We start from the raw sequence: 15,453 nt of genomic DNA, 5'->3' as shown, positions 1-15,453 counted from the left end.
TCATTTTGTTATTATATCAATAAAAATAATAAGTAGTTCCACTCAGTCTAACCTTTAGCCTTAGTCAACGCTTTAGCATAAATCAAGTTTAAATGTGGTCACACTGGTGACTTCATTCATGATTGGTTTTCGTTTTACAAAGTATCTATTTGCAATTACATACCTATTTATTTCAATTTCATAAATAACTTATTAATTATTTCTCTTGATATAACTGTAGTGATAGTCCATTTTGTTTTCAGTTTATTGTTGTTTGGATTGCTTTATACATCAAAATGATTTTGTATCTGCCTAAAACATGATAGCATTATATTTTAACTTCAAAATGTTATCTATAAAATGTTAAGTGACTTAATTATAGAATAAATGTGAATTTGATTTTATCAAGTCCAAGAATACGTTATGCCGGAACAAAGTAATGATTATCGTGTCGTAGTTTTTGGAGCTGGTGGCGTGGGTAAAAGCTCCCTTGTTCTTCGTTTCGTAAAAGGCACTTTTAGAGAATCATACATTCCAACGATCGAAGATACATACAGACAAGTAAGCTTATTTTTTAGAAACTTTTTCTCCGCCTTAAGAAACATTCGCATAATAAATTATAATATTCATAAATACAATTGTAATTCAAGATAGGATTAACAACTGTCAACGTTGTGGTTATTATTAATATTATTATAATTATTTTTTAAATTTTTTCTGCAATGAAAGAATAAGTGTCCTGTTACTAGTTTAGTTACAACCTATATGTATGTTTTGATATATTTGTAACTTACCTAATCTTTTATCAAATTGAAATAAAATTAGATATATAGATAGATTAAGAAAATGAGACATTCAGAATGGCAGTAAAGAAAATTTCGCTGATTCATAATTTTAGTAATCTTTCTTTAGTATAATTCTTTAGTACAATTTTTACTTTGTTATTCTTTAAAAACTGATAGATACCTAAATACCTAAAAGTTACATATGTAAATAAATACTCCTTATTTAACTAGTCAGGTATTAGATTTAGTTAATCAGAATAAGTGAGATACAAGCTAAGAAACTAACTTATCAAACTACCTACTTCCTTGACTTCTGTTGACTGTTATCAACATTTCATAGGTTTTAATAATCCTGTCCTGAAAGATTTAATAATAGTACTGTAAATGTTATGTGCCGCAATAACAATTAAATAAATATGTTAACAAGTAAGAATATTGACCAGGCTGCATTAACAAGCTTGGAGCCCCTAGGCAATACAAATCTTGGAGCCTCTCATTGTTTAAACGTTGGTATTGAAAAGATGGAGTTCAATCCTATTTTATATCTATATTATATTAGGTGTTTGTTTAATATATGGATTTAAGTAAAAGTTAAAAGTTTTGTTTGTCCTGAAATTCACGATATAAACCATTTTATTTAAAAAAATACAAATGTCCATGCAATTTGCATTCAGAAAAGTACTTTTTAATCTAACTCTTGATACTCTATTAGTTGGTATTATATATTTAAATTATATGTTTTGTTACATTAGAATCCAATTATAATTACAAAATACAGTGTATCCCTAAAGATTTTATTCCCAAATAATAATTTAAAATGCATTAACATAGAATATAACATGGCACTAATGTCCTTGCACTTATTGGTGGGATGCCAAAAGCCTTCACATGTCCATTTGGCTCAATGCCAAAATGAACCTTATGTTTCTACAAATAAAATATCCTAATGATACACAACTTCCAATTTTCTTTATCTTAAATATGGACTAAACACATTAATCTGGATTTTTCTGTGTATAATTTAATTTCTTTACAAATGTACAGCTTCATTAATTGATGATAATCAAAGTACAAGTATAAATAAAGCATGTCTATGACATCATCTACTATGAGGTTATTTCATTAATTGCAATTACAATGGCAGGTAACATTTAGAATTGAAATTTTTACAAAATTAATTCTTTGGTGCTGTATTTTTCATCATCCTAATTTAATTGTTCATACCCTTACAAGCTTTGATATACTCTCAATTTAATTGATTATAAAGAGGGGATGACATTAATTTTATAGTAGAATATATTTATTTTTTTATTGTATTCTGATATTAAATTACAACTAAGGATGGTTTTTTGTAACAAAAATAGCAAGGAGATTTTTTTACAGTTTCTTATTTGAGATTAATTTTTCTCTTTATAGGTAATAAGTAGCAACAAAACAATATGTACACTACAAATTACCGACACAACAGGATCTCATCAATTTCCAGCAATGCAAAGACTGTCAATAAGCAAGGTATTTATTAATTTATACAAAATTGGTACCCATATTAAATAATATAATATAATGTAATATATATATATGTATATACAACATATTTGCAAAGGCCAGAGCACAGTTATGCACAGATAGTTGTAGAATTTATTTTTATTCTACTGTGTGTACAGACTGTACACAAAAAATCACATTCTGGTGTTTTGTTTATCCTTTGTTAAATTTGTTATATTTAACTGTTGTATATATCATATAAGATTTTTTAAGTTTACAGATACCATATTAGATAATAATTTTAGTAATGTATTGTACTTTATAGGGCCATGCTTTTATATTGGTATATTCTGTCAGTAGTAGACAGTCTTTAGAAGAGTTAAAACCCATATGGCAGACGATAAAGGAAATAAAAGGTGCAGATTTGCCAAATATACCAGTAATGTTAGCAGGTAACAAATGTGATGAAAGTCCCGAAATCAGAGAGGTATCTGCGACAGAGGGCCAGGGACAAGCACAGGCATGGGGGGTATCATTTATGGAAACATCAGCGAAAACAAACCACAATGTTACACAATTATTCCAGGTATATATGCAATTCATTTGTTATTTGCAATTGTTTCTTTAGATTGATTCATTACTTCTTTTTTTTTTTTTTTAAATAGTGTAATTAAAATTCATTTTCTAAATTTAACGTCATTATTAGAATTTAATATTAAATATTTTCTATTTTATAAGGGCTATTTCATAAACAAAAAAAGAACATAAATTATCAAAATGTAATGTAAGTAGGCAACTATTTATTCTGTAATATTCATGACACAATTTTATTTCCAGGAACTTTTAAATATGGAGAAAAACAGAAATGTCTCTCTTCAAGTAGATGGCAAAGGTAAGAAAAAGAAAGACAAAGTGGTGAAGGATGGTGGTGAAGCGTCAGCCAGTGGGAGAGAAAAATGTCTTGTTATGTAATATGGTACTAATTAGTTGTGTGAGTTACCTGCAAATGTAAATCCAATACAATCATTTTGATCTAGTCATTAAATGCATCTCGTAAATTAAAGCACCGATATAGGATAAGTATTTTAATGCATTTAAATTAACGAAACTGTAGTACCTAATATTATTATGCCTTTTAAATAACTTTAATTTCCATTACAATGGAGCTTGAAATCATCAAATTGCATATTTAGCTATATATATTAAAATCTAAGTTATTTACACTAGTTACGTAATAAATAATGACTGACAATGTAATAGAGGTGAGGCAATTCCATATAATTGTTAGTGTGAAAATACAACGAAATAAAGTCATTCGGTGACTAAGTGTTAATCAATTTTGTGGTATTAATAAATCAACAATTATACAAGTTCATTTATTACTAGATTGATAAATTTAATAATTAAAAATATGTAATATTTTACATGTATTTATAAATTATTGAATTTCTCAAAGTTATTAATGTTATTTTGTAATCTACATTTTTGTTAGAAATGACGTCATGGTGGGAAATATTAATTGTGCCAAATTGTAGCCTTTGAATTATTATGGTAGCTGAAATTAGACATGTCAATGGCTATCTCAATGTAAAAAAACCGGTCAAGCGCGAGTCGGACAAATCAACGAAAAAACACTGTTAAGAGATTTCAATTATGTTAATATAATCTATAGGAAATCGACGATAGGAATTAATGTCATTATAAGTAGTGCAGTACCTGCCTACTTTAAAGTTACGGGTCCGCTTGCAAAGAAATTGATTAGATAAATTCTATTTTTTTTTTGTGAAAGACTTCGTTTCTGAATTCCTAACACCAACAAACATACCGATTTCCAAAATCCGTAGTAAGGGATTTTGGTACCCAAAAGAAACAGATTAATTATAATTTTAACCTTTGCTTTCAATATATTTAGGATCTCGATATGCAAATGATAATCATGGTGATGTTTTGACTCGGACAGGGCTTAATTCATTAAAATGTATATTATTATACAAACTCATATTTCAATCGATTGTAGGTACTTTTAAATCGAACTATAATATATCTCGCGATGACGTTATACATTTTTGTTGTGATTTTCAAACACGTATATATTATACGAGTGACATCGTAAATATTGTAAATTAATGTAGTCATTATTATAAAGTAGTGGTCGCTAGTTAAAATGCACTTTATTTAAATAATATCATTCACGACATATCCAATTAGATTTGTCCATATAATTATAATATAAACTCTTATCTAGTCTATATAACATTATTACGTCATGTATCTCATAGTGAGGTAATGTTAATAATTCGAGTTATGGCGCCACTTAGTTCATATTATAAGAAATAGTTTGAGACATTTATTACGAATATCAACAATATTGTTTTCGTTATATGTAATATGTCTACACAATATCGTAAAGGACATGGTAGACTGAGAATGTTTAAACGAATAAAATGGCCTTATTTTTATTTGGTCATATCTATTTTGGCGTATTTAATTTCCAGTTATTGAATATTAGAGAAACTTTATTTTGTAGTGTATTATATTAACTTATTTGCTTGTTAGCTGAATTTGTAATTATAATAAAAATTGTTAAACACTGAACTGTTATAGCTGGACCAAAGTTGTTTGATGTTAATTGATGTAAATTTACTGTGGTTATATTTTGTTTTGTGCCTGTTGTTATACTTTTCTAACCTATATTATTTTAGTCTATATCTATTCGAAACTATATATAATTGATTATTTACTAACTGTGTATTTGTACAGGCTTTTTAGAAAAACTACTACAGTCCTCTGAACTAGATATGTCATTAACAGAATAAAAGCAACTATAAATAAAATAATATTTATTGATTAAAGGAAGACCAAGGCTTAACTATGTACATGTTGAATTGATATAAAAATACACTAAGCCACTGACAGGCTTTCACGAATAACAACAGATTATTTGTATTATATTTGACTACAACACTAAATATAAAGGCAACAAGACATTATAAAATTATGTTTACAAATGCGCGATATAATTTATTTTTTATGTATTATTAATAATTTAATATCTCACAAAAATCTGTTTCTATCTGTAAATCATGCAGCTATGTAGTGTGAGTTACCACACAAGTTCATATTATTGATATGTTTAAGCATAATATACCATGTCACAAGAGGGATGTAGTGATTTCTTTAAAGCCAGTAAACTCAAGGCCCACTGATATTACTTTAATTTAAATCACGACCAAATTGTATGGAATCAGTTTGTTTGTTAACATATTTGGGAGTATTACCACAACTTTAGTTGGCCCAGCAACATAGTAGTTGTATTTTTTTTTTTGTTATTAAATTTGCAATAAATTATATATGATATTTTTTATACAATCCAATGACTTTGAAACTAAGGTTTATTTCAATTATTACATACATGTACAATCCTGTGGCAATTTCCTACAATAAGAACTGTAACGGCATACACGAAACTCTTTGAGCAAGGGTACAGGGTAGCGTTGCGAATTTTCCAAGTGATTATTACTATGAAAATTCGTAATACTGTTGTATTGTACCTACTGAAGGATCATCATATTTTAATAAATTTAAATTATTTCCTAATTATATCTTTTTAAATAAGAATGAACTTTATTATAATCGCACTAATTATATAACAGTTATATATAATGTATCACATATTAGGGGGCCTTGATCACTTCAATTGTCAAAACTGTTTATAAAATATTCAAATTATCTCTTGCTCTTTAACATGTTGAAATGGCGTGTCTTTCTAATAATTAATTATCCTTTGATATGGTGCCCATTATATTACATGGCAATAATATAGTAGATACTAGATTTCATCATAGCGGTCGAATGTTGTAGTTACCATGATAACTAATAATAGAAACGTTAAAGTTATACAATATTAAAATTTTGCTATTGTTAAGTAATGTTAATAATACCAAAATTGCGCGGGTAAAATAACAAATGTATTGTTTTGTCCATAATTTATTGAATAAGGTACTATACAAGTCATGTCCAGAAAATAGATGAAAAATCTTATAAGAGGTCCTTCCAAAATGAATGAATACCTTATGATTATACATTATTTATGACCACATATATAACGATTCTTGTATACAGTAGACTTCAGACAGTGTACTAAGAGAAATCTGTTCTGGATATATATTGTTAACAGTAACTACAGCGCATTCTGTGATACTGCAATATTTCTCATAAATGTTTAAAGCAGAGTTTTCTAGATCTACTATAGCTACACTTTAACTACTGGTACATACTACATCTGTTTCACGACCCTATCATTTCTGTTTAAAACAGAGACAATAGCGTCGTTCAAAAATTGTCGTTTTCATTAATATATCATAGACACGAAACTGCAGAAGTTATATAATCCAAACGGGCGCAGTAGAAATAGAAATTTGCCTTTGTATAGAAAACATATTAGATATAATTATTTTATTGATCCCCTACAGGGCTAAGATTTCTTTATACAAAATGTCGTTAATTTTAACTTATTAACGTATTATTATAAATTTGAACCAGTGTTTCACCATTTTTGAAAAATCATGGCGGAAGTTTTTTAATTTTTACTATAATAATTAAATACTGCAAAAGTTGATAGGTTGCGACGTCATTCTGTTTGGAAGGATCTCGATGCTCAATTGTAATAATTAGTTACTATGAAACGGTTCATATATTTTTCGTAAAGGTTATTTTACGCCTCACTTTACTGAACTCTTGTGTAAAATTGTTTATTGAATAATGTGCTTTAGAGTCAATCCGCTTTGCGAATTTACTTCGTGTTCATTAAGGTCGTGGTGAAAATCGCGCAGTTATACCATTTTTATTATATTCCCCACATTCCTTGACTGCTGTTTAGAACGCAACGGTGTGTAGAAATCAGAAAATATAAATTCGCAATTACCCCCATAGTATATTTCTGGACTGCATTGTACAGAAATATACTATGGGTAATTGCTAAACAGTAGAGAAGTTCATATAGATCTCTATAAATAATTTTGCACATGAGTTCTTTATTTGTGTAACGTACCAAAGAGCATAACTGAAATCAATGGGCGAAGCCGCAGGCACTGGCTAGTAATGTCTAATCTTGTATTAATTCACGCCTGTGTAGGTTGATTAGATTATGATAATATGTCATGCATGCAGTCCTATCTAAATTAATTGTGAAAATAGGATTAATACAGCTTCCCTTGGCAGGGCTAATAATAAGCAAGGGCATTTACAGTCTGCTTCATATAGACCGTAGCGTAAAGAATGAAACTATTTTTGCATACAGAGGTTTGCAACCTGTGTATGCAAAAATAGTTTCTTATATAAACACAAACAAAAGGTGACACTAATATCTTGCAATATAGGCTTTATATCAGTTTCAAAGGTATGGTGACATGGTAAAGAAATTAAATTGCATTTTCATTACCTACCACATAATAGCCAGGCATCTTAGTCTTCAAAAATGTAAGACGTGATAGATACCAGGAGGAATTCTTGTTACAAATACAAACAGAAAACATTCAACTTTAGAATCATTGATATCTCTGCAAAAAATTTTAAGTATTTCAAAGCACTAGAATGAAAGCTTGTTTGGTCTTAAGTGATTATCTTTAAATGCTAAGATACATTTCAAATTTCACTCCTATCACGAATCTTTATGAAGCTAACTGTATCTACAATAGTTCTAGTCATATATAAAAAAATGTTTTATCACGGCGTTGTGCTAACGTGCCTGCTTATTGCCTTTTTGTTGATCAATAAGAGTGCAAATACCCAAAACGTATTACGAAATTAAATTTCAAATAGAAATTGCTTGTAATCACAGCTGGTTCATGTTTTAAAATACTTATTGCTTAGAATTTTGAACTGAGGTTTTTGAATTATTGTATTTCCAAATCGATTTGTGACTACAGAATTAAAAGAAATTAAATAAGACTGGATTTTTATTTATTTCAATCTTAATATCCATACTAATGACTTTTAATGTGATGTAATGACCAATAAATATAGTGTCCATTGCCCGATTCCATCATAGAAATAATCTTTCTTAAAGAAATATACCTAAGCACTTTTTATTAGTCATATTTTTTATTATACCACTCATTCATTAGTTATAAAGTAGTTTTTACATATGTACTCATGAATACAAATGTTTGTACCATGCGATAAATCAAATTGAAATTCAAAAATCATTTATTCATGTAGGACATTTCAGCCGCTTATGAACATAAAATTTTACATTCAAATTTTAATTGTTTCCCTACCGTCCAGTTCGGTATATAGATCCAATTGATAAGAACTGGCAAGGAACTCATTTGAACTACCTTTTTTTTTAAAAGTCAGTTTATTTACAATGTATATTTATAGAGGTGTCTATGTCTAACACTAAATGAAAATCCAGTGCATGAACAACTGTTGCCCACACACATGCACACTCGTCATTCAAGTAATCGTTTAGCGTGTAATAGGCTTTGCTCAATAAATGATGATTTAACAGGTGTTAGGTATCTTATTGTAAATTTTTATACCTATTCCCATAAAAGACCTATTAACTTTTCTATACAATACTGGGGGACAGCAAGTTTGTCTTTAAATCTAGAATTAATATTATGAACATTGCTATTTTTTGGAAATAAGTCAAGATTTTTGTGAACATATAGGATATTTGAATTTATAAATTGAGAAGCAACGGTGAGAATATTTGCCTCTTTGCATTTCTATCTTAATGAGTCACGACTCTTCATACAGTAGATCGCTTCAATGGCACGTTTTTGTAATTTGTATATATTTTTAATATCTGCCGCTTTTCCCCATAATAATATTCCATAAGAGAGTAAACTATGAAAATAGACTAATCTAGCAGTATCAGTATCAGTGTACTGTCTAACCTTACGCACGGCAAAAGGTGCTGAACTCAGTTTCGCTGCAAGGCTTTGAATTTGTGCACCCCATTGTGTTTTATTATCTAGTGTGAATCCTAGAAAGACAGTAAATTCTATAAATTCAAGAGATTCCTCATTTACTTTTATGTTGCATTTAGTATTAAAACTATTAGACAGAAAAATGAACACATTTGGTTTTATTAGCGTTTAACATAAGATTGTTAGTTGTAAACCAGTACAAGAGACGCCGCAAAGCACTATTTACATATCAAACCCGCGACCATGTAAAACGTTGTGCTAAATCGCTAGACCACCGAATCACAGTTTCAATTGCAATACATGGCAATGACATTAAAAAATTTTAAAGGATGTACCTAGGCCGTTGTAATAATATGTCTAGTGAAATAAATACTTAATATATACTATTAATTTACACAGTCTCTACGTAAAATAAAAACCGATAAGGATTTTTAATGATATTAAAAGTCGTGTTCAACAACTAGTAAAAAAGATGGTGGAACTATGCAGGTTAATCTATATGGCGATAAGTATGCAATATGGATAATTAAATAATAGTTCCCTCTCCAATTATTTTTTTAAAGCGTAGTAATTTGCTTTTTGTTTTTTTTTAACTTCTCTAAAACTGAGAAATGATTTTATATTCCTATGTTCAAAACCGTAATTTTATACTAGAAACGCCGTAAAATTTACTTCAAGTTGGAAACATTGGTACTTAATATTGATCTGTGGTAACCATACTTACTCTGTTCTGTCTGTCTGTCTTTGTCATAGTACCGGGATTGGTTGTCGTAGTTCTCTTCTCTACCTACAAACTTCTCTGAATTATTATTGATATTTGTTCATTGATTGTCTTATTAATTTAATTTATTTTTTATATTTTTTGCTACATATATATGTGTTTTCATCCTAATTTTATCTTAATTGTTATATACAAATCCAAGTTTTTTTTTCTTTTATTGAAGCGTAATCTGAAAACTACTACAACTTAATAAACTTGTTGCTTTCGAAACATTTAATTAAGAAAAAATATCTATCAGAAAATAAATTAATGACTTTCATCACGTAAGTGCATCGTGTATATATCTGAAATGTCTTCAATTGATTTTGATCCTGCAATTAAGCTCTGCCTTAAGTACTTGCATTCAAGTTCTCCAGATTCTACGGAACAGTTAAGGTTAACTCTAGATGACTGTATTCGTCAAACATATGGTAGCGCTAAAACTCTCGGCAATGTGCTGCCTAAAAAATACCTGGCTGAAGAGAAAATGGAATCCACTAGGTCAAAGCATAAGAGTGATAAGAGTACCAGTAGTAAAACTATACCAATCCCACAACAAAGTCCACAACAGATACAAATACCTGAGCGGGAGAATGATGATGGGACAGTAATGGATGGCGAGTTGGCCTTTGATTTGTTGGAGGAGGATTTAACTTGTGTGGTGTGTAGACAAATAGCTGTACAGGCTGGAAATCGTTTAGTGGAGTGTGATGCTTGCCATTCTTTATATCACCAGGTACTTATGATTATTATCTACTACATTATTGCATCTGTGAGTGTCTTTACAATATAGGCTTTTCGTAAATGTTATATTTCAAAGTATGTTATGATAGTAAAATAAGACTTCTCTCTTTAACCTTAGTAAATAATGCCATTTTTATGCCTATTGTATTTTACACATGTACATGTAAACTATGCTGGTTGGAGACTATTTTTAATTATATTTGATTACATATACTAGCAGATCTGCTAGATGTTGTCCTGCTTGGTTCATTCTATTCTTTCTATTTATATAATATTGGGAATTGTTCAGCAAATAATGATATACCGTCTGCAGCACAAACTGTAGCACTACACGAACAAAATTCAAGTGTCTTTTTAAAACATTGAAATAAAAACAATTAATATAAAGTATTATTTGTCCACAGGATTGTCACAAACCTGTTATTAGTGATAATGATATGAGTGTTGGATGGCAGTGTGCTTCATGTTTAACATCTCAAAGTTTTGCAGTTGGATTTCCAACTAAAACAACATCAACCTCTAAGTCACCAACAAGAATATCTGGTTCTACTACACCAGTAAAAATATCTTCTTCAAGTTCATCATCGTCTTCACCTTCTAAAGTTGTCACACCCAGTATTAACATTATATCTGCTGATAAACGCTTGCAAATTATGAAAAAGAAAGCAGCCAAACAGCATGAAAAGAAGAAAAGCTCAAAATAAATGCTGTTGTTATGAAACAACAACAATATTTGTATTTTCAAATAATTTCAATTTCAAAGAAATAAATTGTGATATGTAATATAACTGTATATTTTATGCTTTTAATTTATTGATATAATTGCCTTATAAAACATATTTAGATTCTCTTTTGTATATATGCAAGAGTGACTTCATACTTTCACTAATTATTCTCTATAATCTATCTTTTTTTATAAGACTAGAATGGCAAACAAATTGACAACCCACCTGGTGGTAAGGTCAAAACTTCGCGTCAGCGTGTAGTACACTATGTGATAGGTACACCTAATTCTTTAATTCCAAGTGAATTTCCCACGAGGGGCAAAGTGACCCGAGTTCGTATTCATCTTGTCATCCTCTACAGAAGCCTCGCCAGCGTATACCGATGTCGGTATAGGCGGGTGCATTAGGTGCGAGAATATTTGTATGGATGATTATGATAATCAGCCATACAAATATTTTCGCATTCGTCGCTACTTTGAATGTTATTTTTAGTAATATACTGTGTTTTTGTTCCTCCTAATTTAGTTTCCATATCTCAACTATCTACCGAAATAGATACCAAAACAGACAGACAACAAAGAAAGTCACCGGACGGAAGAAATAGGTGACTGTTACCAACCCGGTACACACGCGACTTTGTACAAAATCTAAATATAAAATTGATTAATTTTTATTTTATACCACATAGGTGGCAAACAAGCATACATCCTATCTGATGGTAAACGGATACCGTAGACTAAGGACCTATAAGAGTCACACATCATCATCGAATAAAACAACTTTGCAGCTGAAGTCAATATTTTAATAATGTAAGTGAAACAAATAAAATGAAAAAAAGAATAAAACAATAGGAACTTTCTACTATTTATCCTTTTTGCTTTCAGTGAAAATCAGTGTGGAATATAATATAAGTAGTCATATTATTTATTTGAACTGACATAAAAAACCGAACTGAATAGATTTTAATAATTCTGGTTCCAAGCAGGCAAATAACTTTTACGGAATGAGATGTCAATTCATCTGCCTCAGATCACAATGATACATTATCTACTATATTGCAATAAAATAAATATTGTCCATAAGTTTGAATTAACTACTACGGTTTTTAGATAAAAATCATCGTGGTTAATCCTATAAAATTAGTCTCCAGATTAACAGTCTTACTATGTTCTTATTGTCATGTCGCGCCCTGGTACCTATACCAACCGTCAGAGCACCCGGAAACATGTTGTTATTTATAGTATGACAAAATCTTCATAGATATATTATGACATCTTACAATACTTATAATATTCACTACGATTTCTTTGAAAATTTATACTACACTTATGGCCTAATATTTTAGTCAATTTAAATAAAAAATACAAATTTTTCATAAGTCCTGACTTGATTAATAGCTATAAGATGACAATACCCATCTAATTTATTAGATTGGTTGTTCCTGGCATACTATATTTTTTTCATCACAATCCTATTAAATTAAAAGCCAGCCGCCCCTTACTGATTTTGATGATTCTGTTATAATTGGTAAGTCTGTTTTATGGATATTGAATAAAACTTTTTTTTATTTATGAATATACGGAATTCACCATTCTATGATGGTGAACTCCAAAGTCTATCGTCTGAGCGAGCGCTGTAACGGTTTTCCGTAGTGAGAACCCTGTTGAAGTAAATCTGTCGACTGTCGTAGGACACTGCTATCACTGGGACCACTAGTCCCCAGTATTTTAAAATAGCCTCCGTCCTTGTTAGGTATATATTGAATCACTTTGATCATCGTCTGTCTGTGGAAAACTGAATAATCAAAATAGGATTACTTCCTACCTTCCAAAAATAGATTGATTTGCACATTTTTGCAGATGTAAGGCTTGTTGTAGAATGATGCGGGGTACAGATAATATTTTGTCAGTTTTTACTGAAAAAGAACTGTATTGAGACTTTTGGAGGCAAATTCAATACAATTTCAAGACATAGTTCTCACATTTTATTATTTTACGAATACTATAAAATATATTGGCATATCTTATCGTACCTAATACCTATACTAATATTATAAACACGAAGATTTGTGAGTATAGATGGATGTTTGTAAAACTAACTAATATATATAGTATACCTAATATAATATAATATCTCAAGACAATTCACACAGCGCCATCTAGTCCCAAGATAAGCAGAGCTTGTGTTATGGGTACTAGACAACTGATGTAAATACATGGATACATTTTTTTAAATTAAATACATATTATACATAGAAAACACCAAGACCGATACAAACAATCATACTCATGAATACAAATGTTTGTACCGTGCGAGGAATCGAACCCACGACCATCGGACAGTAAAGCGGTGTACCTACTAAACCACTAGACCACCGAGGCTGTCAATATTGATTAAACTTTCCAGGAATAAAGCTCCTACATCCGAATAACACATAGGCAACACATATAAATTTCATGAGGGTGTATCCGCGGGCACAGCTTGTAGGTACCTAAATATACTACACAATAGAAGTGTTGCTCGTTTAAATAATCCTTGTAAGTACACATTTACAAGTCGAAACGTGTGAATACAAACTACCAACCAGCACTAATTTATTAGGGTCAAATATAAATATATAATACGATTAAATCAGTCGTAGTGATAAGAGCAGACCAGTCCCTACAAGTAGCACTCGTTCACGAGTATGACGGATGAACCAGCCAGCAATAACCCGGCCCACCACGCCACATGTCTGGACATTTTAGTGAGCAGAATGAGTAGTCATTCCACTGAAATGTAGACAATTCAAGAATGTTGTTTACATTGCAAAAACACAACTACTTATCTACAGGCAAGATATTAAAAATGAAATACTGTACCTACCTACAATAGCAGAAAACTATGATCAGCAATGACATGACAGTAGATTGCTTTATAAAGGGAATAATTTATTATATATCTCAAGAGTTACTCGTTTTCCTAGCGAATGGCGAAATTAAAGCTGGAATAACTTTATATGTTAGTTCACGTTCAGTTCACCAACCATTGTATTAAGCATAGCAAATATAAGTATATATATAATATGCATATTGTGGAATAATTAATAATAATAAAATAATTAATCGTCTGCTAGACATTACATATCTTTCAGCTAGAGTAGATATACGTCATCCTTTATTACTATTACGATATGATCTTCAATGACTGCAGGGTGTAAACAAAAGTAAACAGAAATAAAAAAAATAAGGGTGGGGATACGACTTGGTGGGAAATGGTGATGGTACGATTAGATACTTAATACCTCAATGTGATATATCTGAATGTCAACGTCTATTTATTCGTATTAAATATTATAAATATTTTTTATTTATTAGTTTCAGATCAAAATAATAGGACGTAAATCAAAATAAAAAGGATTCATCATCATATAAAGAATTTAACTTTTGGTCTTGTTTGTTATAAATATAATTACAATTCTAATAAAATAGTGTCTAATTTGCAGCAGCATTGCGGGAAAATTAAGGTCATCGTTCTAGACATCGTTTATTTTACTTCAGGATGGTACGTAATGTAAGACAATTAAAAATTCTACTTTTATACAAAAACATATAAATTAATAAATACCTACTAAATTCGCATTTGCTTCTGTTAATATTGAGGATAAATATGATAGGTATTTAACCTGATCAGACATATTATCCTATCTGTAAATGTAGCTTATATGACAGAAGACGTATACTGCTAACTGATTACTACGTAACGTTTTCGCGAAAAGAAACTATATTCAGCAAAAAAGCTTCCTGCTGAAATCTAATGTAACCAATCCCGAGAGTCTGATGTTACTATTGGCGGACTTCCATGGAAGGGCGTTTCGGTACAGCCCGGATGCTGCATCGTAATGTAGCAAGATAAATCTAAAGTGACATTTAACTGTATGGATATGAAGGTTAGTTTCGCATATAGGTCTCGCGTATTGAGGGTGGATTTTTTACGCCTTCCATCTTAACATTTTTTTTATCAACTCCGCTTTCATGATACTAGTTTCAGGGCGGAGAGAT

At 30.1% G+C, this 15,453-nt stretch overlaps 2 protein-coding genes across 2 annotated transcripts; both read left to right on the top strand.

The window, feature by feature from the left end:
• The first annotated feature begins 136 nt into the window (after positions 1 to 136).
• LOC131853359 (GTP-binding protein Di-Ras2) lies at positions 137 to 7,282 on the top strand. The gene is made up of 4 exons (XM_059204230.1): positions 137 to 540; positions 2,181 to 2,276; positions 2,575 to 2,835; positions 3,087 to 7,282. The coding sequence occupies exons 1-4, from the start codon at positions 403 to 405 to the stop codon at positions 3,219 to 3,221; spliced, it is 630 nt and encodes a 209-aa protein (XP_059060213.1). The 5' UTR covers positions 137 to 402; the 3' UTR covers positions 3,222 to 7,282.
• A 2,640-nt stretch (positions 7,283 to 9,922) lies between these two features.
• Positions 9,923 to 11,473, top strand: LOC131853051 (integrator complex subunit 12). The gene is made up of 2 exons (XM_059203847.1): positions 9,923 to 10,680; positions 11,093 to 11,473. Exons 1-2 carry the CDS (start codon positions 10,255 to 10,257, stop codon positions 11,390 to 11,392), a joined length of 726 nt encoding a protein of 241 aa, XP_059059830.1. The 5' UTR covers positions 9,923 to 10,254; the 3' UTR covers positions 11,393 to 11,473.
• Positions 11,474 to 15,453: the final 3,980 nt, after the last annotated feature.

The sequence above is a fragment of the Achroia grisella genome, unplaced genomic scaffold (assembly GCF_030625045.1).
Source record: "Achroia grisella isolate CSIRO2021 unplaced genomic scaffold, CSIRO_AGI_Agris_v1 utg1179, whole genome shotgun sequence".
In the NCBI taxonomy this organism is placed as follows: domain Eukaryota; kingdom Metazoa; phylum Arthropoda; class Insecta; order Lepidoptera; family Pyralidae; genus Achroia; species Achroia grisella.
This window is presented reverse-complemented; position numbering and strand designations above follow the sequence as displayed.